This window comes from Anomaloglossus baeobatrachus, chromosome 11 (genome assembly GCF_048569485.1).
Source record: "Anomaloglossus baeobatrachus isolate aAnoBae1 chromosome 11, aAnoBae1.hap1, whole genome shotgun sequence".
Classification (NCBI taxonomy): Eukaryota; Metazoa; Chordata; class Amphibia; order Anura; family Aromobatidae; genus Anomaloglossus; species Anomaloglossus baeobatrachus.
In genome coordinates, this window is record NC_134363.1 from 14027646 (window position 1) to 14054130 (window position 26485).

The window sequence follows — 26485 nt, forward strand, 5'->3', positions numbered from 1 at the left end:
CGTGCCTGTGCATTACAGCACTTTGATCTGACCTCAGCAGGGCAGATCAAAGTGCACAATGTCAGCTTGTGTGGATGACGTAGTATGTGTCATCCACACTGGACTGGATAGAAAGGGGATGTAGATTGCAGCCGAGATGATGCACTGGACCGGAGATCAACGACACCCATCTGACCGAAGAGCAGCGACACCCATCACACCGAACCTCCCCCTAGTTGAGTATTATTAAAGTGTTTTTTATGTTATACAGCGCAGCCTGGGCTCTTACATATGGTATGCTGTATATTAATTCCTTTTCCTACACAAAATTATACACAACCCCCATATTCCACCATCACACATGCCTTTTTTCATTTTTTTCCCCTTAGGTTCTATAGGGTTTCTAGGTGTACAGTACGTGGTCTGTCATATTGTGTTATTTTCTTGTGTCGGGAGATATCCCCTTATTGTTTCATGTTGTATTGTAAATGTGAAAAAAATATATAATAAATATATAATGAATAATAATAATAATAATAATAATAATAATAATTAAATAAAATTGGGACTTGAAGTCCTGTATATGTGTATATAAAAATTTTGGATTAATTGATGGAAATTTACTTTAAGCACCTGAAATGGAAACAAACAATAAGAAGCTTGTGTATACATCCAACGTGAGTTCTATTTTCTCAAGGAAGGTAAATATATTTTCTTGACACATTTTAAGAAAATTAAACATTCCTTTTTTGGCGAGATCAAACATGCAGATAACGGATTCCATAATATAGACTGCCAAATCATTGTTACTTGCTTGAATAACCTTTAACTTTGCTTTGGGGATTATTTTTTGCCAATGAATATTTATAAGTGAGGTGTGCCCTTGAAAATGTTAGGGCAGCAATCTAATCCATCCCATAATACAATAGTTTCTTTACATTTCTAAATAGTATTTATATTATTCCAAGACAACAGGATGAGCAGAAGAGAATCCGAGAAGATACTCGATCCACAATGAAGAACCTGGTGGCTTTACTTTGCATGACCTCTTCTCTTGTCGGATCTGGTAAGACGGGTGCAGCCCCTTTACAGAATATATATATATACTGCACTGTGGAATGATTGCAAACTTTATTGTCATGTTCCTCTATTAATCTATAGCTTAGAATATTATCTTTAAATTATTGCTGATCTTACACTTTTTTATGGTAAATATGGGGAAATTATAACACATTTTTAAGTGGAAAAATGAGTGTTAGGAAAATGGGACCTTTAATACATGTGCCCCAAATTTTACATCCCTTACATGTGCCAGTGGTATGTTCATAAAGACCTGACTCTTTCCTCTACAATGATTATTTTATGCGGGCTCATCTCTTACACTTTGGTGGTGGTATCATAGACTCGAGCTTTCCTTATACTATTAACCCCTTAATGACAAGGTCTGAAAGGGCCTTAAAAGATATTGACATGTTTGAGTGCATTTTTTTTTTATAAAAATGTATGATTTTTTGCAATTGGATGTTAAAAGTTTTCCATGGTTTGTCTTCTACAAGATACTTGTTAGGGCACAGTCAGACAGAGATATAATATGGACGACGATTGCATCTCAATGCTCAGACTGGCCGGTGGAACTCCTGACCCGAGCCACTGGCTAGTCCGACATTTCCATGTGATCATCAACTGTGTGATATGACCGTCTGACTGCGCCATTGCACTGTTTATTGCTGAATTAGTTACATAATAAGCAATCAAGGAAATGATTATGATGAGAAGTTTGTAGATCTTTAAAATGTGTTTTATTAAAGGGAACCTGTCATCAGATTTGGCGACTAAAAGCTGCGGCCACCACCAGTGGGCTCTTATATACAGCATTCCAGAATACTGTATATAAGAGCCCAAGCCACTGTGTAGAATATAAAAAAACACTTTTATAATACTCACCTAAGAGGCAGTCCGGTCCAATGGGTGTCGCTGCTCTCCGTTCCAGTGCCTCCTCCCTCCAGTCCAGCGCCTCCTCTCTGCGGCAGTTTCCATCCCCCTTCTTCTAAGGCCCGTGTGCATGATGTATCCTACATCATGCACACTAGCCGACATTTAGGTCCTGCTCAGGCGCACTTTGATCTGCCTGACTCAGGCGATGCTCTGTGCAGCGAAGCTCTGTGCGGTAGGCTGGCATCGAGGCTTTGTGGCAGGCTTCCCCGCTCTGTGCGGCAGGTGGGCAGCAAGGTTCTGTGTGGCTGGCGGGTGGTGAAGCTCTGTGTGGTGGGGTGCCCTGCTCTGTGAGGCAGGTGGTCAGTGAGGTTCTGTGCAGTAGGTGGACAGCGAGGCATGGGCCATTCTAAAGATATTAGTGGTAAGTTCTTCACATAATGGCTAGTTTGTGACGAGGTGTACAGCAGAGCAAGGAGAGACAACAGGCCGAGGGATGATCCAACAGGTTTACTAACAGGAATACAGGAACAGCACACGAAAAGTCCAAATGAAACAGATTCGGGGGCACCTCCCGATAATCCAAAGTGCCAGATCACGACGTAATAGTTCTTTTCAGAGTCCCAGAAATTCCACACAATCCACTGGACGGCGAGATCTGTCCGCAGAATCAGATCTCACTCCCTTCCTTTTCAAAGCTCAGCTTTCAACTGCACTTAGAAACAGGAGTGTATTGTCTGAGCTCGTGGGCCCACCCCTCAAGGGTAGGGGTCTATGCAATGGTTGGGCCCACTAGAAGATTCTAGAAGGTTGGCAGACCTCACTACTTCACCACCGTGCGGAGCTGCCGCCCGACCACCGTGTGGAGCTGCCGCCCGACCACTATGCGGAGCTGCAGCCTGACCACCGTGCGGAGCTGCCGCCCGACCACCGTGCAGAGCTTCCGCCCGACCCCCCACCCCACCTACTGTCTCCTCCCCAAAATCCTTTAGAATGTAAGCCTGCAAGGGCAGGGCCCTCTTCCCTCTGTACTAGTCTGTCTTTTGTAACTTGTATATGTGTTCTTTATGTAACCCCCTTCTCATGTACAGCACCATGAAATCAATGGTGCTTTATAAATAAATAATAATAATCATAATAATAATGGCACCCAGAGTCGGCGCGTGCGCAGATGGAGCTCTTGGCTTCAGCTCTCATTTGTGCAAGTGCCGACTCTGGACGCCATTTCTTTGAAGCTCGCATCACCGACATCTTCAGAATGGCCAGTGCCTCTCTGCCCTTAGTGAGCACCAGCACACAGCAGCAGCGGCTGCCCAAGCACACAACAGTGCCCACTGCCGCAGCACAGCACCGCAGTGAACATCTGGTCCCCCCTCTGCACCACCCGCAGCATCGACCTGCTCCACCACCGCCACTGCCTCCTGTGATCCCAGCTCCACCACCGCTGCTGCACCCTCTGGTAAGACACCATTGGATTATAAAATGGACCCAATATTTTTATTTTATTTTTACATTTTTTAGCTCTAAATTTGGGGTGCGTCTTATAATCCAGTGTGTCATATAAAATGAAAAATATGATAAAGAAAATAATAAAAACCCACAAAGGATACAGTTATTAAAATAGGAGACCTTTATTAGTCAAGAATACAAGTGGCTGTGGAGACAAGTGAGGAATCTTGGCAATGACCAACGTACGGATCTTGCCGGCTGTGGTTATAAAATAGAGAAATCTCATGATAATCAATATATACATTTTTTCACTTGAAGTCCTCTTACTGATTATTTCCACAAAATGTAATTGGTTAGTTTGTTTTTTCTCCAGACTCTTCCTATAAATGTTTTTCTTGTTGGTCTTACAACTCCACAACATGTAACGTGTCTGCGACTGAATGCCTCGGAGATCGATGTATGACCGCCTCTCAATACTTTAACATTGGTGAGTACAATTTAATTATTTTAACAAACATACAGTATGACCCTCTCAGCTCTTTCTATTTATTTCTTTTGTAGGTGATAAGACCTTTAAGTCAGTATATAGAGGATGTGCCAATAAAACTTTGTGCGGAACCAAGGGCTCAGGCATAGTAAAAAATATGAAATTTCGATTTTACGTTTTCTGCTGCACTGGAAACTTATGCAACAATCAAAGTTATGAGCGTAAGTATCACAATGGTATTAACTTTAAGGGGTTAAGTGATGACCAGAATAACACTTTTAAAGAGTTATTCCTATCGTCATATATCAGAGTTGATAGATGTCTAAAAAACAAGCACTTTTGCAATTTACTGGTTAGTCAAGACAGCCTTTCACTCTCCAAAACTCAAATTCGACCATATATGCATTCATGTAGGGGACGTAACCCCTATAAAAACCATACATGGGCTATAGATTTTACTTATTGAATTTTAAAACAGTTTTATTAGATATGTGTCACGTCTCAACCAGAGTTTGCGGCTGTGATTTATGGCTCCGGCCACTAGACACCCCCACATTCCTATGAAGGGCGGTGGTGGTGATAGAGGCGGAATCAGTACCAGTAGCTCTGGTAAGCACAGTCTCCGCTAATCCACCAAGCTTGGTAGGCCTGTGACTTGAAGAACCATTGGGTGACTCTGATGGTGTGTACCTTCCAGGTGACGTTATCACTTCCAATTCCAGCCATACCCTTCTTATACCTTTAGTGGACTGCTGCTCCCTGCCAGATATATTCTAGTTTTATTGCTTGTATTTGATCCCTGTGTTTGGACCTCTGCCTGCTCTCTGTTGACTCTCCTACCTGCTGTTTTTGTACTCCGGTTTGACCTTAGCCTGATTTCCTGACTATGCTCTTGCCTGCCAATTTTGTCTATTTTCTGTACCTCCTGGTTTAACCAGGCATGACGACCAATCTTCCCTCGATTGCAGCCTTCCATAGGCAGCAACCTGCTGGACCCTGTAGTAATTCCAAATCCCTGTACAAGAGTTAAAGGGTTTCAGGGTTCTCGGAATCCTGCTTAGTGGGTGACTTGCCTCTAGTCTGTCTGTTACACAACTGTTAGGCAACTTCAACCTTCCGTTCAGCTTTAATCTTGAAACACACCGGCCTAAACAAATAAAAACAAACCAGTATATACAGCACAGTTGTTAGAACAATCGCTATCGCTATACACTCTTCATGCATCTGAATCATCCGAAGCAGACACTTCTACCCCTGAATCCACACCATTTTCTGTGAACCTGTAGTTATGGATAATCTGGCCCCTTCACAGTGGTATATATCACATGGTTTTTACTATAAAATTCCAATTCTTTCCCAATGCATGAGCATGGGGTACAACATGCAGAGGAATGACCCTATATGCTTTACCTCTCTTAGTATAATCATGCTGTAACAGGTGCTAAATGAATTCTTTCTAAAAACCACACCTGTGATCTACCTCTCTTTACCAGAGTCACTGAACAAAATTTTCACACGTCACACGTCATATATTGCTTAAAGTATATCCATAAACATCAAACTCCCATAATAATCATTGGTAATTGTATACTCAAAGAGATGGAAATGTTCAAATGCCACTGGACAAATCAGCAAATCACACCTGTTTTCTGTCTGTCTAAACTGATCAACGACTTGCTGCAATGGTAATCCCGTACTTCCTCTGGAGGGGAGAAGTGTGAATTAATCCTTAAATTAATCCTTATGATAAAAATATATCTTTTACCCCCTGTATGAGTACATGACAAAGCCCAGCCTGCAGAATCCACCAAAATCGGTGAGGTCAATAAAAATTCAAATTGCGTATCAAAACCTGCTAAATGTTTACCAATATCATAGAATATAGTTATACTGTTCTGATAATGACAGCACGAAATGCCATAAATCAGTCTTTGTTCTGCACAGGGAAGGGAAGAGTAAGGGGTACTTCTCACATAGCGAGATCGCTGCTGAGTCACGTTTTTTGTGATGCACCAGTGACCTCATTAGCGATCTCGCTGTGTGTGACACTGAGCAGCGATCTGGCCCCTGCTGTGAAATCGCTGTTCGTTACAGACTGCTCTGGTTCATTTTTTGGACGATGCTCTCCCGCTGTGAAGCACACATCGCTGTGTGTGACAGCAAGAGAGCAACGATCTGAATGTGCAGGGAGCCGGCTTCTGGCAGCCTGCGGTAAGCTGTAACCAAGGTAAATATCAGGTAACCAAGAGAAGCCCTTTGCTTGGTTACCCGATATTTACGTTGGTTATTAGCGTCCGCCGCTATCAGGCTGCCAGTGCTGGCTCCCTGCACACGTAGCCGGAGTACACATCGGGTAAATAAGCAAAGCGGTTTGCTTATTAACCCGATGTGTACTCTGGCTACGAGTGCAGGAAGTCAGCGCTAAGCGGTTTGCGCTAGTAACCAAGGTAAATATCGGGTAACCAAGCACTTGGTTACCCGATATTTACCTTAGTTACCAAGCGCAGTACCGTTTCCACGCGTTGCTAGGGGCTGGGGGCTGGTCACTGGTCGCTGGTGAGATCTGCCTGATTGACAGCTCACCAGCGACCATGTAGCGACACACCAGCGATCCTGACCAGGTCAGATCGCTGGTGGGATTGCTGGAGCGTCGCTAAAGTGTGACGGTACCCTAAGTTAAATTTGAAAGGTCACGACTCTGCAGCTTTGCAGCCCCAAAACTCTTCCTACCTCTTTCTTTGCTAACAGAATTGTTATTTTGAAAATTTTTTTTCATAAGCATATATGTTTTGTCCAAAACAAGTTACAAATGACGTTTTGGCCTGAGCCTTCGTCAGATTGGACTTATCTGCTTGTAATCATGAAAAATGACAATAATCAGTATCACATAAGAGTGAGAGAACAATAACATAAACTCGAACAATGTAGAGGTACAATTGGGATGCAGCAAAAAAATTGCAACACAGCAAGAAATGAAACACATGATACAAATGTCATAATACAGTACACGGACAATATAGTAATGACAAATATGGGGTCAGAGTAGGCTTAGACAGCTCTGGTACGAAAGAGATGTCAATCATAAAGTAACATGTGCAGTAGCTGTAGAGCTACAGTATGCATGGCAGAGCTAATGGGTAGACTGACCATAGAAAAAGAACGGAGAAAAAGTGGAGAAAAAGTGGAGAAAAAAGTGGAGAAAAAGTGGAGTAAAAATGGAGAAAAAGTGGAGAAAAAGTGGAGAAAAAATGGAGAAAAAGTGGAGAAAAAGTGGAGAAAAAATGGAGAAAAAGTGGAGAAAAAGTGGAGAAAAAATGGAGAAAAAGTGGAGAAAAAGTGGAGAAAAAATGGAGAAAAAAGTGGAGAAAAAGTGGAGTAAAAATGGAGAAAAAGTGGAGAAAAAGTGGAGAAAAAGTGGAGAAAAAAGTGGAGAAAAAGTGGAGTAAAAATGGAGAAAAAGTGGAGAAAAAGTGGAGAAAAAGTGGAGAAAAAGTGGAGAAAAAAATGGAGAAAAAGTGGAGAAAAAGTGGAGAAAAAGTGGAGAAAAAATGGAGAAAAAGTGGAGAAAAAGTGGAGAAAAAGTGGAGAAAAAAGTGGAGAAAAAGTGGAGTAAAAATGGAGAAAAAGTGGAGAAAAAGTGGAGAAAAAGTGGAGAAAAAATGGAGAAAAAGTGGAGAAAAAGTGGAGAAAAAGTGGAGAAAAAAATGGAGAAAAAGTTGAGTAAAAATGGAGAAAAAGTGGAGAAAAAATGGAGAAAAAAAATGTAGAAAAAGTGGAGAAAAAGTGGAGAAAAAATGGAGAAAAAGTGGAGAAAAAGTGGAGAAAAAGTGGAGAAAAAAGTGGAGAAAAAGTGGAGTAAAAATGGAGAAAAAGTGGAGAAAAAGTGGAGAAAAAGTGGAGAAAAAATGGAGAAAAAGTGGAGAAAAAGTGGAGAAAAAGTGGAGAAAAAGTGGAGAAAAAGAGGAGAAAAAGTGAAGAAAAAATGGAGAAAAAGTGAAGAAAAAGTGGAGAAAAAAGTGGAGAAAAAGTGGAGTAAAAATGGAGAAAAAGTGGAGAAAAAGTGGAGAAAAAGTGGAGAAAAAATGGAGAAAAAGTGGAGAAAAAGTGGAGTAAAAATGGAGAAAAAGTGGAGAAAAAGTGGAGAAAAAGTGGAGAAAAAATGGATAAAAAGTGGAGAAAAAGTGAAGAAAAAGTGGAGAAAAAGTGGAGAAAAAGTGGAGTAAAAATGGAGAAAAAGTGGAGAAAAAATGGAGAAAAAAATGTAGAAAAAGTGGAGAAAAAGTGAAGAAAAAGAGGAGAAAAAGTGGAGAAAAAAGTGGAGAAAAAGTGGAGTAAAAATGGAGAAAAAGTGGAGAAAAAGTGTAGAAAAAATGGATAAAAAGTGGAGAAAAAGTGAAGAAAAAGTGGAGAAAAAGTGTAGAAAAAAGTTGAGAAAAAGTGGAGTAAAAATGGATAAAAAGTGGAGAAAAAGTGGAGAAAAAGTGGAGAAAAAAATGGATAAAAAGTGGAGAAAAAGTGAAGAAAAAGTGGAGAAAAAGTGGAGAAAAAGTGGAGTAAAAATGGAGAAAAAGTGGAGAAAAAATGGAGAAAAAAATGTAGAAAAAGTGGAGAAAAAGTGGAGAAAAAGTGGAGAAAAAAGTGGAGAAAAAGTGGAGTAAAAATGGAGAAAAAGTGGAGAAAAAGTGGAGAAAAAGTGGAGAAAAAAATGGATAAAAAGTGGAGAAAAAGTGAAGAAAAAGTGGAGAAAAAGTGGAGAAAAAGTGTAGAAAAAAGTGGAGTAAAAATGGAGAAAAAGTGGAGAAAAAGTGGAGAAAAAGTGGAGAAAAAGTGGAGAAAAAAATGGAGAAAAAGTGGAGAAAAAGTGGAGTAAAAATGGAGAAAAAGTGGAGAAAAAGTGGAGAAAAAATGGATAAAAAGTGGAGAAAAAGTGAAGAAAAAGTGGAGAAAAAGTGGAGAAAAAGTGTAGAAAAAAGTGTAGAAAAAGTGGAGTAAAAATGGGAAAAAGTGGAGAAAAAGTGGAGAAAAAGTGGAGAAAAAGTGGAGTAAAAATGGAGAAAAAGTGGAGAAAAAGTGGAGAAAAAATGGAGAAAAAGTGGAGAAAAAGTGGAGTAAAAATGGAGAAAAAGTGGAGAAAAAGTGGAGAAAAAGTGGAGAAAAAGTGGAGAAAAAGTGGAGAAAAAATGGATAAAAAGTGGAGAAAAAGTGAAGAAAAAGTGGAGAAAAAGTGGAGAAAAAGTGTAGAAAAAAGTGTAGAAAAAGTGGAGTAAAAATTGGGAAAAAGTGGAGAAAAAGTGGAGAAAAAGTGGAGAAAAAGTGGATTAAAAATGGAGAAAAAGTGGAGAAAAAGTGGAGAAAAAATGGAGAAAAAGTGGAGAAAAAGTGGAGTAAAAATGGAGAAAAAGTGGAGAAAAAGTGGAGAAAAAATGGAGAAAAAGTGGAGAAAAAGTGGAGAAAAAGTGGAGAAAAAAATGGAGAAAAAGTGGAGAAAAAGTGGAGAAAAAGTGTAGAAAAAGTGGAGAAAAAAATGGAGAAAAAGTGGAGAAAAAGTGGAGTAAAAATGGAGAAAAAGTAGAGAAAAAGTGGAGAAAAAGTGGAGAAAAAATGGATAAAAAGTGGAGAAAAAGTGAAGAAAAAGTGGAGAAAAAGTGGAGAAAAAGTGTAGAAAAAAGTGTAGAAAAAGTGGAGTATAAATGGAGAAAAAGTGGAGAAAAAGTGGAGAAAAAGTGGAGAAAAAAATGGAGAAAAAGTGGAGAAAAAGTGGAGTAAAAATGGAGAAAAAGTGGAGAAAAAGTGGAGAAAAAATGGAGAAAAAGTGGAGAAAAAGTGGAGAAAAAGTGGAGAAAAAAATGGAGAAAAAGTGGAGAAAAAGTGGAGAAAAAGTGGAGAAAAAAGTGGAGAAAAAGTGGAGAAAAAATTGGAGAAAAAGTGGAGAAAAAGTGGAGTAAAAATGGAGAAAAAGTGGAGAAAAAGTGGAGAAAAAATGGAGAAAAAGTGGAGAAAAAGTGGAGAAAAAAATGGAGAAAAAGTAGAGAAAAAGTGGAGAAAAAGTGGAGAAAAAAATGGAGAAAAAGTGGAGAAAAAGTGGAGTAAAAATGGAGAAAAAGTGGAGAAAAAATGGAGGAAAAAATGGAGAAAAAGTGGAGAAAAAGTGGAGAAAAAGTGGAGAAAAAATGGAGAAAAAATGGAGAAAAAAATGTAGAAAAAGTGGAGAAAAAGTGGAGAAAAAATGGAGAAAAAGTGGAGAAAAAGTGGAGAAAAAGTGGAGAAAAAAATGGAGAAAAAGTGGAGAAAAAGTGGAGAAAAAGTGGAGAAAAAAATGGAGAAAAAGTGGAGAAAAAGTGGAGTAAAAATGGAGAAAAAATGGAGAAAAAAATGTAGAAAAAGTGGAGAAAAAGTGGAGAAAAAGTGGAGAAAAAAATGGAGAAAAAGTGGAGAAAAAGTGGAGTAAAAATGTGGAAAAAGTGGAGAAAAAAATGGAGAAAAAGTGCAGAAAAAGTGGAAAAAAATGGAGAAAAAGTGGAGAAAAAATGGAGAAAAAATGTAGAAAAAGTGGAGAAAAAGTAGAGAAAAAGTGGAGAAAAAAATGGAGAAAAAGTGGAGAAAAAGTGGAGAAAAAGTGGAGAAAAAAATGGAGAAAAAGTGGAGAAAAAGTGGAGAAAAAGTGGAGAAAAAGTGGAGAAAAAATGGAGAAAAAGTGGAGAAAAAGTGGAGAAAAAGTGGAGAAAAAAGTGGAGAAAAAATGGAGTAAAAATGGAGAAAAAGTGGAGGAAAAAGTGGAGAAAAAGTGGAGAAAAAGTGGAGGAAAAAATGGAGAAAAAGTGGGAAAAAGTGGAGAAAAAGTGGAGAAAAAAATGGAGAAAAAGTGGAGAAAAAGTGGAGTAAAAATGGAGAAAAAGTGGAGAAAAAGTGGAGAAAAAATGGAGAAAAAGTGGAGAAAAAGTGGAGAAAAAGTGGAGAAAAAAATGGAGAAAAAGTGGAGAAAAAGTGGAGAAAAAGTGGAGAAAAAGTGGAGAAAAAGTGGAGAAAAAATTGGAGAAAAAGTGGAGAAAAAGTGGAGTAAAAATGGAGAAAAAGTGGAGAAAAAGTGGAGAAAAAGTGGAGAAAAAATGGAGAAAAAGTGGAGAAAAAAATGGAGAAAAAGTAGAGAAAAAGTGGAGAAAAAGTGGAGAAAAAAATGGAGAAAAAGTGGAGAAAAAGTGGAGTAAAAATGGAGAAAAAGTGGAGAAAAAATGGAGGAAAAAATGGAGAAAAAATGGAGAAAAAGTGGAGAAAAAGTGGAGAAAAAGTGGAGAAAAAAATGGAGAAAAAGTGGAGAAAAAGTGGAGAAAAAGTGGAGAAAAAAATGGAGAAAAAGTGGAGAAAAAGTGGAGTAAAAATGGAGAAAAAGTGGAGAAAAAATGGAGAAAAAAATGTAGAAAAAGTGGAGAAAAAGTGGAGAAAAAGTGGAGAAAAAAATGGAGAAAAAGTGGAGAAAAAGTGGAGTAAAAATGTAGAAAAAGTGGAGAAAAAAATGGAGAAAAAGTGCAGAAAAAGTGGAAAAAAATGGAGAAAAAGTGGTGAAAAAATGGAGAAAAAATGTAGAAAAAGTGGAGAAAAAGTGGAGAAAAAGTGGAGAAAAAAATGGAGAAAAAGTGGAGAAAAAGTGGAGAAAAAAATGGAGAAAAAGTGGAGAAAAAGTGGAGAAAAAGTGGAGAAAAAAATGGAGAAAAAGTGGAGAATAAGTGGAGAAAAAATGGAGTAAAAATGGAGAAAAAGTGGAGGAAAAAGTGGAGAAAAAGTGGAGAAAAAGTGGAGAAAAAGTGGAAGAAAAAATGGAGAAAAAGTGGAGAAAAAGTGGAGAAAAAGTGGAGAAAAAGTGGAGAAAAAAGTGGAGAAAAAGTGGAGAAAAAATGGAGAAAAAGTGGAGAAAAAGTGGAGAAAAAGTGGAGAAAAAATGGAGAAAAAATGGAGAAAAAAATGGAGAAAAAAATGTAGAAAAAGTAGAGAAAAAGTGGAGAAAAAAATGGAGAAAAAGTGGAGAAAAAGTGGAGTAAAAATGGAGAAAAAGTGTAGAAAAAGTGGAGAAAAAGTGGAGCACCCTTTGGTGCCTTTCATGTGGCACTAAGGGGTGCTTAGCTTTGTATTTAGCCAAAAAAATGAAAAAAAAATGACGTAGGGTTCCCCCTAGTTTTGTAGCCAGCTAGGGTAAAGCAGACGGCTGCAGCCTGCAGACCTCAGCTGGCAACCTCACCTTGGCTGGTAATCCAAAACTGAGGGCACCCCACGCTGTTATTTTAAATTAAAAAAATAATTTAAAAAAAAAAACACGTAGGGGTCCCCCAAAATTGGATCACCAGCCAAGGTAAAGCAGACAGCTGGGGCCTGATATTCTCAGACTAGGGAGGTCCATGGTTATTGGACTCTCCCCAGCCTAAAAATAGCAGGCCGCAGCCGCCCCAGAAGTGGCGCATCCATTAGATGCGCCAATCCTGGTGCTTCGCCCCAGCTCATCCCGCGCCCTGGTGCGGTGGCAAACGGGGTAATATATGGGGTTAATACCAGATGTGTAATGTCACCTGGCATCAAGCCCTGGGGTTGGTGAGGTCAGGCGTCTATCAGATACCCGACATCACCAACCCAGTCAGTAATAAAAAAAATAGACGACAAACACATTTTTATTTGAAAAAACACTCCCCAAAACATTCCCTCTTTAACCAATTTATTAGAATGAAAAACAAATCCAGGTCTGCTGTAATCCAAGGGGTTGCCATGACGATCCACACTGTCCCAGTCAATGAAGAGCAGGATGTTCCCCATTGGCTGGGAGAGCAATGCAGTGACCTGAGCTAACATCAATGGGTCAGCCCAGGTCACTGCAGGGCATGACAAGTGCTGCTGTCAGCGAGGTACATTACCTGCGCTGATCTCCAGCACACTGACAGCACCTGTCACTGAGTTCAATGACCGGCGTCTTCACACCAAGTATCGCGAGAGGCCCGTGACGTCACCGCTAGTCAGTCTCGGGTCGGAAGCGAGAGGTGATGTGACAAGCGGCGGCCATGGAGGACAGTGACAGCGCTGAGGTCGGGATGGTGGGACTTCATCACCGCAGGTAAGCCGAGCGGGACCATGTGTGTGTGTGTGTGTGTGTGTGTGTGTGTGTGTGTATGTATGTGTACATGCCGCGGGCAGGAGGGGGCGGAGTGAGCTGAGCGGGGAAGTGTGGGCTTCCTGCACGTAACTAGGATAAACATCGGGTTACTAACCAAAGCGCTTTGCTTGGATACCCGATGTTTATCTTGGTTACCAGCTTCTGGCAGGCTGCCAGCGATGGCTCCTGCACACTGTAGCTGTAAAAAGCCCTGCTTTTTGCTGCTAGAACCGTTCTCGAACGTATCTAGAACTATCGAGCTTTTGCAAAAAGCTCGAGTTCTAGTTCGATCTCGAACAACCCCCAAAATCACTCGAGCCTAGAACTGGAGAACCACGAACCGGGGAACCGCGCTCAACTCTACATTTGAGTAAATAAATTCACTCATCTCTAATAAAAATTATTCTGATTGCCATTTATTATGCTCTGAGATCTTTCTAGACCTTATAACCTTAAGGGTTAAAATAGTTAAAAAGGAAATTTTGTTGGATTCATGCACTGGAGTTCAAGAAAAGACAAAAAAATGTACTGCTGCTTCTTTTATAGTGAAGAAAATAATTATTTGATCCCTTGCTGATTTTGTAAGTTTGCCCACTGACAAAGACATGAACAATCTATAATTTTAATGCGGGCGTCACACGGGACAATAAATCGTGCGATCGCACCCACCCCTGTCGTTTGTGCATCACGGGCAATTTTTTGCCCGTGGCGCACAAAGTCGTTTACCCCCGCCACACATACCTGCCGCACGACCTTGCTGTGGGCGGCGAACATCCTCTTCCTGAAGGTGGAGGGACGTTCGGCATCACAGCGACGTCACACAGCCACCGGCCAATAGAAGTGGAGGGGCGGAGATGAGCGGGACGTAACATCCCGCCCACCTCCTTCCTTCCTCATTGCTGGCGGGACGCAGGTAAGCTGTGTTCATCGTTCCCGGGGTGTCACACTTAGCGATGTGTGCTGCCATGGGAACAATGAACAACTGGAGCACAAAAGGAGGACTGACTTTTTGAAAATGAACGACGTGTAAACGAGCAACGATAAGGTGAGTATTTTTGCTCGGTCACAGTCGCTTGTAGCTGTCACACGGTACAATATGTCTGACGATGATGGATGTGCGTTACTAACGACGTGACCCCAACGCCATATCGCCCGATATATTGTACCGTGTGACGCCCGCATAAGGGTAGGTTAATTTTAACAGTGACAGATAGAATATCCCCCCAAAAATCCAGAAAATCACATTGTATAAATTTTAAAAATATATATTCATTTTGCAGAGAGAAATAAGTATTTGATCCCTCTGGCAAACAAGACTTAATACTTGGTGGCAAAACCCTTGCTGGCAAGCACAGCAGTCAGAGGTTTTTTGTAGTTAATGATGAGGTTTGTGCAAATGTCAGGAGGAATTTTTCTCCACTTCTCTTTGCAGATCATCTCTAAATCATTAAGATTTTCAAGCTGTTGCTGGGCAACTCGGAGCTTCAGCTCCTCCATAAGTTTTCTATGGGATTAATGTTTCTACCTCCATGCTTAACAGTGGGGATGATGGTCTTTGGGTAATATGCAGCATTTCTTTTCCTCCAAACACAATGAGTTGAGTTAAAGCCAAAGAGCTCAATTTTTGTCTCATCTGACCACAGGACCTTCTCCCAAATGCTCAGAATCATCCAGGTGTTCATTGGCAAACTTCAGATGGGCCAGCTACACATGTGCCTTCTCAACACGGGCCGGCTGCACATGGGCCTTCTTCAGACGGAGCGACTGCACATGGGCCTTCTTCAGATGGGCCAGCTGCAAGTGGGCCTTTTTGAGCAGAGGGACTTTGCGGGCACTGCAGGTTTTTAAGTCATTGCGGTGTAATGTGTTACCAATGTTTTTCTTGGTGACAGTGGTCCCAGCTACCTTCACATCATTAACAAGCTCCCTCCGTGTAGTTTTAAGCTGATCTCTTACCTTCCTCATGATCCTGGAAACCCCATGGAGCCCCAGATCGATGTCAATTGACACTCATTTTGTATTTCTTCTATTTTCTTACTTTTACACCAACAGTTGTCTCCGTCTCACCCACCATCTTACTTATGGTTTTGCAGCCCATTCCAGCCTTGTGCAGGTGTATGATCTTGTCCCTGACATCCTTAGAAAGCTCTTTGGTTGCCCATGTTGTAGAGGTTAGAGCCTGACTGATTAATGGAGTCTTTGGACAGGAGTCTTTATACAGGTGACAATGTAAGACCGCTGTCTGTAATGCAGGTAATGAGTGGATTAGGAGCGTCCAAGTGTCTGTAGGAGTCAGAATTCTTAATGGTTGGTAGGGGATCAAATACTTATTTCTCTTGGAAAAATTCAAATAAATTTATATAATTTATACAATGTGATTTTTGGGATTTTTTTTGGAAAGTCTATTTCTCACTGTTAAAATTAATCAACCCCTAAAATTATAGACTGTTCATGGTTTTGTCAGTGGGAAAATTTACAAAATAAGCAAGGGACCAAATACTTATTTCCTTCACTGTATGTCTGGCCCATAGAAAATGTATTAAATGTTGCAAAACTGGAGCTAAGAAGGTAAATAAGAAAGGTCCATTTAATAAGAAGTAAGCAGAGACACCTATGTATTTAATTACATGAACATGTTTTCTTAACCAAAAGTCATGGTGCTTGTTAAATATTGATTTAAAAGAACATTTGAGCTTCTTTCTCCAGTTCCTTTAGACAACTTAACAATAAATGGTGTAAAATGCCCAACTGCTCTCTGTACGGGCACATTGGAGGAATGTAAGAGTGACAAGGAAGTGAACTGCACCGGATCCATGGACCAATGTATGGACTATAGGGCAAAATTGAAGAATCCAGGTGAGCAAATCTTTTTAAAATTATGTAAATCTTTTGGCTCTAGGGCATGCACTCTAAAAAGTTACAGCATCTTCACATACAGTCTGAAAATATAGAATTTACCATTTTGTGTATACAGCTCTGGTGTATCCTTAAATATTTGGAAATAGAGATGAGTTAAGGCTGCTTTACACGTTACGATTTATCTGACGATACATCATTGGGGTCACGGTTTTCGTGACGCATTTCCGTCATCGTTAGGTATGGTGTTGCGTGTGACACCTACGTACGACTCCAAACGATCACAACTAGGTTGAAAATCGTTGATCGTTGACACGTAGTTCAGTTTCAAAATATTGTTCGTCGTTTGGAATGCAGCAGACATATTGCTACGTTTGACACCCTGCCAACGACAAACAACATATATCGCTGAACGATGTAGCATCGTTTGTGAAATGTGTACATGTAGAAGAATACAAGGCACTCCCAAGATTGGCTGCAACGTGTGATTTATTTAATGTGCATAACAACAACAGAACGTTTTCGGTCCGTAGACCTTCCTCAGTTAGCACATTATTATCATCCCCTGTAAATACATCCCTCTGTTTAAACTGCATCGCCAGGGTTACGGAACTGGACCTTGCCACCGCAACATCCCACCCAAGACAAGGACCGGCCCGGTAATGAGTGCCCCACAGCCTCGGTGTGGGCGTGTTACATCTGGTGATGTGACATCACCAGATCTCAGAGGTCATGGAGCCCGGGGGGGGGGTCACTTTATGGGGATGAGAGGACCGCAATAACGCTGCCCAGAGGCAGAATTGGCTGAGCAAGATAACTAAACCTTCCCTATCAGGTTTACAGAGATGTGGCCACTATTGTAGAGTAGCGAAACACCCCTTTAAATCTGATCCTATTCTGGTGAGAACATATGTTTACACTCAGTGTAAACATAAAGCTGACATAGACGAAATCAGTGAATTAAAATGATCACAATCCAAGTAATGCACATTGTAATAATCTATATATATAATTGCCTTATTCTGTCTGTCTGTCATGCTCCAAAATTGTGTCCTTACGGTGACACAAAGCTGATTGGCCGCTGGGCTCACCATGGCCCCGCTCCCCCACACGGATTGGCCTCTCGCCCCGGCTCTCTGCAGGCCCCGCCCCCCTCACGCAATGCACGCTTGCTCTGGCCCAACTGACACGGAGCTCCGACTCCCAGGTGAGTACACACACACACATCAGATCACACTCACTCTCACACACACCTCACACATCACATCCACACACTCACAACATCCTGGGATATCGCTTGCTTCTACACCGGCTCCGTCACGATCCCAGCAGCGCCAGACATAACCTTGCGATGCTGGGATCTTGACGGAGCCCGTGAACGCTGGTAACCATTATACACATCGGGTAACTAAGGTCCCTTAGTTACCCGATGTGTATCATAGTTACCAGCGTACACCGGCTCCCGGTACACATGTGCAGGGAGCCGGCATTATACTCCTCTCCCCCCAGGACTACTCCTCCTATTACAGTCCTCCTATTATACTCCTCTCTGAGTATAATAGGAGAACTATTATAGCATGGCGGATGTAGCACGATGGGGGGTGCGCAGCATGGGGGATGTAGCACGATGGGGTGCACAGCATGGGGGATGTAGCACGATGGGGAGTGCGCAGCATGGGGGATGTAGCACGATGGGGAGTGCGCAGCATGGGGGATGTAGCACAATGGGGAGTGCGCAGCATGGGGGATGTAGCACGATGGGGAGTGCGCAGCGTGGGGGATGTAGCACGATGGGCAGTGTGCAGCATGGGGGATGTAGAACGATGGGGGGTGCGCAGCATGGGGGATGTAGCACGATGGGGTGCGCAGCATGGGGGATGTAGCACTGGGGAGTGCGCAGCATGGGGGATGTAGCACGATGGAGAGTGCGCAGCATGGGGGATGGAGCACAATGGGGAGTGCGCAGCATGGGGGATGTAGCACAATGGGGAGTGCGCAGCATGGGGGATGTAGCACGATGGGGAGTGCGCAGCATGGGGGATGTAGCACGATGGGGAGTGCGCAGCATGGGGGATGTAGCACGATGGGGAGTGCGCAGCATGGGGTATGTAGCACAATAAGTAGGTGCGCAGCATGGGGGATGTAGCACGATGGGGAGTGCGCAGCATGGGGGATGTAGCACGATGGGGAGTGCGCAGCATGGCGGATGGAGCACGATGGCGGGTGCGCAGCATGGGGGATGGAGCACGATGGGGAGTGCGCAGCATGGGGGATGTAGCACGATGGGGGATGTAGCACGATGGGGGATGTAGCACGATGGGGGATGTAGCACGATGGGGGGTGCGCAGCATGGGGGATGTAGCACGATGGGGAGTGCGCAGCATGGGGGATGTAGCACGATGGGGGGTGCACAGCATGGGGGATGGAGCACGATGGGGAGTGCGCAGCATGGAGGATGGAGCACGATGGGGAGTGCGCAGCATGGAGGATGGAGCACGATGGGGAGTGCGCAGCATGGGGGATGGAGCACGATGGGGGGTGCGCAGCATGGGGGATGGAGCACGATGGGGAATGCGCAGCATAGGGGATGGGGCATGATGGGGGGTGCGCAGCATGGGGGATGGAGCACGATGGGAGGTGCACACCTCCCCCCAACACACACACACACACACACACGGAACCACAAACACCGCCATACACAACACACACACACACAAACACCGCGGCATACATAAATATACGCACATACCGCACAACACACATTGCACAAAACATACCTCCCCCCAAAACACACCACACCCACACAAACCGCGCAACACACACACACACAACGCGACAGACACACAGCGCTCCACAAACAACGCAACACACATACAACACCGCTCTCACCCCCCGCCACACCCAGACAACACCCAGAACATGTACAGCGCCCTACACAAACACTTGGTAACTACACACAACAACATCTATATCTATATCAAAAATCATACATGAACTACATAATACGTAAATTCTAGAATACCCGATGCGTAGAATCCGGCCACCTTCTAGTACAATAAATTTGGTTGAAATTCACGACAGAATGAAATGAATAGTTATTAAGATTTGGTTTACAACTATATGGAGATACAAGGTTTTTGTGACTGCTAAACCAAACAGCTGGAAGGAAATTAAGTTGCATGTTTAACACTTCTGAAGAGCAAATATTTCCTATTTATTTGCTTTAGCATTGCAAGATGCACATATACTGTATTTCACACCTTTATATTACATGTATCCTACCCTATTATCCAGAATAAATTAGAATAATTGTGCTTATTTCTAATAAAGTGTGAATAAAATTGCTTTTGATGTTAAATTCTTTAACCTTGTCATTAAGGAATTGGAATCAAAATTAATCTTATTTTTTAAGTTTGCGAGAAAAACCAAGAGGCAGACAAGAGTTTGATGTCATGACAGGGCAGAATGATGGCTGGTATGTGGCACAAAGGAAGGGATGGTATAAAGGGGGGCCATTATGATAGGGAGAGATGGTATGGGTGACTCTTAAATACTCACCTGAGACTGAACCCGGCACTCCATGTTTTCCCTAGACAGGTCCTTTTCCCTGTGTGTGATCACTTGTCTCAGCCCTGGCAGACCCTGGACTAGCCCTGGCTAGTGAGCTGGACATCAAGACACTAGTCTAACCACTACAATAAGACAACATTGGTAGAAAGACAAACAAGTGGGAAGAAAACAACAAATAGAATATGTTTTGGTCAAAAACATGATAATTAGATGGTATTATTCACTGAAATTACATTTAAAAATAATTATGTAAGACTGTCAGGCAAAATATAATTATTTGGTGATGCACTGATCAATCTTTGTATATGCCTACAAATTTTATAATTTTATTCACACTTTATTAGAAATACAACATTTTATTCTAATTTATTTTGTATGGAAAAAAATAACAGAATATGTATAATATAAAGCTATGAAGTATAAGTTCCTCTTGCAATGCTAATATAAATAAATGGGTAATATTTTATCTTCAGAAGCAATTATAATCAAGTATGTAATTTAATTTAATTTACAAAAACCTTGTATCTTCATATAGTTGTAAACAAATCTTGAAATCTAGTAAAGGGAATCTGTCAGCAGGTTTTTACTACTTCATCTGACAGCAACATAATGTAAGCAAGGAGATTCGGAATACAAGGATGTGTCACATAGATTACTGAGAGCAGCCGCTCTGTAACTATCAAACAATTGAGGTTTATGCATGAAGCTGAACCCATGGAGCTTTTTCTCCCAACATCAGGCTGTCTATCAAGATTGTGCATTAACTGTGAGGTGTCAATCACAGCAAGGGGTGTGTCTGACTGCCTTGCACATGAGTTTCTAGTCCTGCAATGTTAATCACAGGGTAATGAAGCCATTGGTTAAGTAAACAATTGCAAGCACAAAGATAAGAGGAGCATAGTTGCTTTTTGTTGCTTAACCCCTACATCATGTTGTCCTCATCTTACATAGCAAAAATGTTACGGTTCCGCTGTGCGCAACGTTTTGCATTTGGAATATTTTTGTCATGGTTCCGCTGTGCGGAGCATTTTGCATTTGAAAATTCTCTGCAATGTGTCTTGTGCACTTGCTGCCAGGTTGTCTTTAAGCACTAGAGTCCACATTGTTTTTGGAGGAGCCTTCCCCGATGCGCCTCATTCCTGGTGATTGCTTTGCTTCTTTACTGGGCTTGCTCGGTCTGAACTTCACTAAGGGTACTTCCTGTGTTTGCTCAGTGTGCTCTTGGCTCTGGTCTGGTGTAAGTGTTCTGATCCTGGCTTCTGACCTCAGACCTCTTCCTGACCATGCCTCTGTCTTCTCCTTGAACCTTATACATTACCTCCTGGCTTCTGACCTCAAACCTCTTCCTGACCACGTGTCACGCTCCCCGGGTCCCCTGCTCTGCTCCCCGGCTCACCTGCCACGCTCCCCGGCTTCCCTGCGTCGCTCCCCGGTTCCTCTGTCCGGCGTCCGCCGCTCCCCGGTCTCCAGCCTCCATTGCCTGCGGTTCCCAGGCGTCCTGGTCCCCGCTCCCGGCGCCCGTCGGCTACTCAGCCCCAGCCCGGCTCTCCTGCTTCCTCCTCACCGCTCCCTGCCCTGGCTTCTGGCACCCGGGCCTCGCGCATGCGCATTAGGGCGCGCGCGCGGTCATTGACCCTTTCTTAAAGGGCCAGCGTCCACTGACAGGAAATTGAGCACACAGGTACAGGGTATAAAGGGGTTAGTGTCCAAGTGGGCGGGGCCTGTTCTTCGTGTTTCCTAAGCTAGGAGTCAGGTCTCCTTGTGTTCCTGTGAGATACTCACCTCTCTCTCTTCTAGAGCCGGTCCTGCCTCGCCATCTGGTCCTGTCGAATCCCGAACCCCGAACGCTGACTATCTGCCATCCTGACAGTCCGTTCCATCTCTGATCCCTGTGGTGACCCGTCCTCTCGCTCCATCGGTTCCGGACTCCGCCTGACAACATCTCGGCTTCCGAACCTGAGCTCCATCACCCGGACTACCATCAGTGACTCCGTGGTCCCAGGGACTTCTCCATTCTACTCTTGTGCACGGACTGTCCTGCTACCCGTAGTGCTCCAGCTACCGGACCCCTTACCTTCATCAAGGAGTTCGGCCCAGTGGATCCACCTCCTGGGTCTGCCCGTCCACCTGGCCCTAACACCACGTATATGAAAAAGCAGAATCCAGTGCAGTCCCATATTAGATAAAAAGTTTTCTTCTTTATTCAAATAAGTTCAATAAAATCCATGAACATACAGCAGAAAATTATGGCTTTGCCCAGGTCAGAGCGATGCGTTTCCACAAACTGTCTTAATCATGGTCTGAATCAAGACTGAACAAATCCTTCTTTAAGAAGGGAGTCCACCCATTACTAATTGTTCACCTGTAAGATCAGCAGTTAGTGGGTTAGCATGCAAAAGTGCATTTAAAACATACATATACAGACGTCTCTGTCTGCTCCCTGAACCTTATATATTACTTCCTGGCTTCTGACCTCAGACCTATTCCTGACCACATCTCTGTCTGCTCCCTGAACCTTATACATTACCTCCTGGCTTCTGACCTCATACATCATCCTGACCACATCCCTGTCTGCTCTCTGACCCTTATATGTTACCTCCTGGCTTATGATTCCGGCTTGTCTGACTACCCTCCTATTCATACTGCTCGTAGTGTCTAGCATCACAAAAAACCTGTTGACAGACTCCCTTTAATTTTATTCTGTCACACATTTCAAGCAAATGTATCGTATTATTACAATGTGCATTACTTGGACTGTAATCATTTTAATTCACTGCATTTGTCTATGTGAGAATTGTGTTACACTCAGTTTTTAATGTTAATTTTAATCATTTACCCTGTGTTCTCACAGGAACAGGATCCAATTTAAGGTCATGACCATCATTTTAATGTATCATGATTAAGGGATGAAAAGACACCCGAAATGCACAGATGCAAAAGCTACATATGCACTTCTTTATTTGTAATCTATTTTTAAATAAAGAAGAATCTGTTTGTTGAGCCGGACTATTTCCATTTTTAATTAATAATAAATATAGGATGTAACAGTAAAATCTTAATACACCACTTTTCACCTGTACAAGTTGTACTTTTAAATGAAAGCATACATTTTACTATATAGTGTACTGGAAAACTGCAAAAAAATTATAAGTGCAGAAAAATTGCAAAAAAAGTGCAATTGCGTAATGGTTTTTGGGATATTTAATTCCCCGTGTTCACCATATAATAGAACTGATATGTTGGTATCATTTCTTAGGTCGGTATGAGTTCGTAAATACCAAATATGTATAGGTTTAATTTTATCTAAGGGATTAAAAAAATTCAGAAGTTTGTCCAAAAAAAGTGGCACACTTTTTGTGCCATTTTCCACGATCTGTAGCGTTCTCATTTTTTGGCATCTATGGCTCAGTGATGGCTTATTTTTTTTGTCTCAAGCTGATGTTTTTATGGTACAATTTGTGCGCAGATGCTATGTTTTGATCGCATGTTATTGCATTTTGCACAAAATTTGCAGCTACCAAAAAAAGTAATTTTGGTGTTTGGAATTTTTTTGTCACTTGTCCGTTTAACGATCAGATTGATTGATTTTATATTTCGATAGGTCGGGCATTTCTGAATGTGGTGATACCAAATGTGTGTGTATTTTATATTTTTTTTATCCCTTTAATTTTCAATGGGACAAATGAACTTTTACATTTTTTAAAATTTTTTAAAACTTTTCTTTACTTTTTAAAATTTTACTAGTCTCCCTAAAGGGATATTAGGATCAGCAGTCTGATCGCTGCTTCAATTCTGTTGATCACAGCTACACAGCTGTGATTACCAGAAACACTAACCTCTTATCACTGGCAGCACTCCGTCAGGTGAAACAGGAAGTGAGTCACGTGAGCTACATGAGTCATCACATGACCCTGTGCTACCATGGCAAACATTGGTTCACAGTGATAACGTCACAGCACCACTGATGGGGCGGGGAAAGTGAAGATTTACTGCGGTGGGGATTTAAATCGTGATGTCACATTTTGACATCACGATGTAAGTTGTTAACAGGCACAGGTGGATCACGGCTCCACTCATGCCTGGGAGGTACAGATATTAGCTGTTCAAATCAGTTGACATGTGTGCATATCACCAGCAGCTGCCCGCAGCAGCCGCAGGTGATTACAACTATATAGGTTAGGACGTACCATTGTGGCTAATGGTCGTTAGGGGTTAAAGAAATGTAGAACATGTGCATAAGTTTACTTGAGTAATAATGTCTGTTGTCTTTATGTCTACAGATGGGACAGTGGAGAAATATTCGGCCAAAGGCTGTGTTAATTCTGACTGCTGCCGATACAACTTTGGCAGCAACATTGGGTTTGAAGAAATAGACAGGGAGTATCTGAAGTGTTAGATATTAAGGTATAAGCCAGGCATTGTCAATAAATAAATTCACAAATTAATGATTTTATGTTTTACTTTTGTGTGACTTTATAGGAAAGTAATATTATGGAAGGACAGAAGTGCTAAGATGAGAGAAACTTTTGAAATGTAATGTGACTGTTGAGAATAAGTTATCCTATGTGTATGTCAATAGCAATATTTTGGCTACTATGTAATTTAAATTCTGCATTTTTCACCAATTCCTCCCTTCAGGTTCCAGTTCTAATTTTTATTTGTCTCTGAGCTAGTGGGTGAAGACTTGTCTCCCATACACAGCATATATAAACATGTGCAATACCTGCTCTCCGGTCTTTATGTAGGAAGTGTAAAGGAGCAGCAGCATGGAGGACATTGGCCTTACTTACTTAGCAGTGTAGCTGTGAATTCAGCTCTGGTGGGAGATATAACACTTACAAGAAGTAAGGGACAGCTTGAAGGACATTATACATCACTACTGAACAGGGTAGCTGTGAATCCAGCTCTGGTGTGAGGTATAACACTTACTAGAAATAAGGGACAGCTTGACGTACATTATACATCAGTACTGAACAGGATAGCTGTGAATCCAGCTCTGGTGTGAGGTATGCCACTTACTTGAAATAAGGGACAGCTTGAAGGACATTATACTTCAGTATTGAACAGAGTAGCTATGAATCCAGCTCTGGTGTGAGGTATAACACTTACCAGAAATAAGGGACAGCTTGAAGGACGTTATACATCACTTCTGAACAGGGTTGTTTTGAATCCAGCTCTGGTGTGAGGTATAACACTTACCAGAAATAAGGGACAGCTTGACGGACATTATACATCAGTACTGAACAGGGTAGCTGTGAATCTAGCTCTTGCATGAGGTATAACACTTACTAGAAATAAGGGACAGCTTGAAGGACATTATACCTCAGTACTGAACAGGGTAGCTGTGAATCCAGCTCTGGTGTGAGGTATAACACTTACCAGAAATAAGGGACAGCTTGACGGACATTATACATCAGTACTGAACAGGGTAGCTGTGAATCTAGCACTTGCATGAGGTATAACACTTACTAGAAATAAGGGACAGCTTGAAGTACATTATACATCAGTATTGAACAGGGTAGCTGTCAATCCAGCACTGGTGTGACTTACTTGAAATAAGGGATAGCTTGAAGGACATTCAGCTTTGGTTGCATTCTGCCAGTGTATTCCTCTTCCTGTTTTCTAATTCAGCTCTTTTTTTCTGCTCTTCAATTAGCAGTTGTCATGTAAACAATCAGTGACTTGGCTGTCCTCGTCTTATTTTGACTTTGATTTTACCCATTTTTCTAACTGAATGATCAGTCCAGTAGGCAAAAGAAGAATTGTCTTATATGTGAAGAATGAAGCATTTTCCTCCGACATTACAAAATTACTTATATTTGATTGTATCATTGATTTGTGCAAAGTTTCTTGAAAACAAGAATGATCAAGAAAAGGAAATCTATCTTTAGATAAAAGTAAGAAAGTGGTAGATTTATTTCTAAATTCTCATCCCAATTTGCATTCCGGTTTTCAAAAGTTCTCACGATACACTGACCCTCCATGACGTGTGGCGATTGCTTCTCTGCAGTCATCTGAGTCAACAGAGATCAGGGTTAGAATGAAACGTTATAACTGATTTATAAAACTGGATCATATTATTAACTGTCACGATTCCTTGTGAAGAACGTTCTGTATTGTTCTGCCATGCTCTCCTGCAGAGCCGGTATATGTTGCCTATGGTGCAGAGCGTTTTGTAGGATGAATGCTCTGCTGGCTGTTTCACAGCACTGGGTTCACGCTGGTCCTGGGAGGTGCTCTCGCAGATGACTTTGGACTTGGACGTTTTTCGACTTCAGACTGCTGTTTACCCGTCTCTGCCTGTCCTCCCTGTTTCTGTTGAAACTTCCTGGCTTCTGACCTCGGACTTACTCCTGACCACGTCCTCGCCTGCTATCTGTATCTTGTACGTATTCTCCTGGAACCCTGACCTTCGGCTTGTATCCTGACCTCATCTCTGTCTGCTCCCCATGTACTGTCATGCCCTCCTGGTTTATGATCTCGGCCTGTCTGACTACCTCTCTATCTACTGCATACAAGTGGCGGTCATCACATTAACATTCAGTGATGTACACAGCACATCTCCTCCTCCATCTACCCTCTCCTTGCACAGAGTCACAGAGCATGCTCAGTAGATTCCTCTATACAAGTCAATGAGCCGTTTTTTGGTTGACGTCTTTGTACCAATGGCTATGAGGATTCTTAAAATCTGGACATTTATTTACAACTAATGAAGCAGTTGACACTTAATGACAACCTCCATAGAGTAATGAAACATTAAGAAAACAGTGAGATTTCACTGAGAATGGCAGAGTCTCGTTATTCTTCTCACTGATGTTGATAACGTCTGAGATTTTTGTCCCCCAAATCTCTGTGGTCCCTAGAAACTTAGGCATATAGTTCAAGACATTAAATAATTATTATTGACACAACACCTTACCAATTTTAACTTGTGTATTCCATGAAGATATTATCATAATTATACTCTCTATATATGAACATCTGTAATTAATTGCAGTTTTTTCTGTCCATTCCTTATACCTGTCCCACCATCTATAAATGTCGTATGTAATTTTTTTGATTTTAATATGTTTAATACGAAT

The 26485-nt window shown here is 41.9% G+C and overlaps 1 protein-coding gene across 1 annotated transcript; it reads left to right on the plus strand.

The window, feature by feature from the left end:
• The first annotated feature begins 993 nt into the window (after positions 1-993).
• Positions 994-23881, plus strand: LOC142256936 (phospholipase A2 inhibitor NAI-like). Its single transcript, XM_075328937.1, has 5 exons — positions 994-1045; positions 3734-3847; positions 3922-4068; positions 15684-15833; positions 23684-23881. Exons 1-5 carry the CDS (start codon positions 994-996, stop codon positions 23797-23799), a joined length of 579 nt encoding a protein of 192 aa, XP_075185052.1. The 3' UTR covers positions 23800-23881.
• The last annotated feature ends 2604 nt before the right edge of the window (positions 23882-26485 follow it).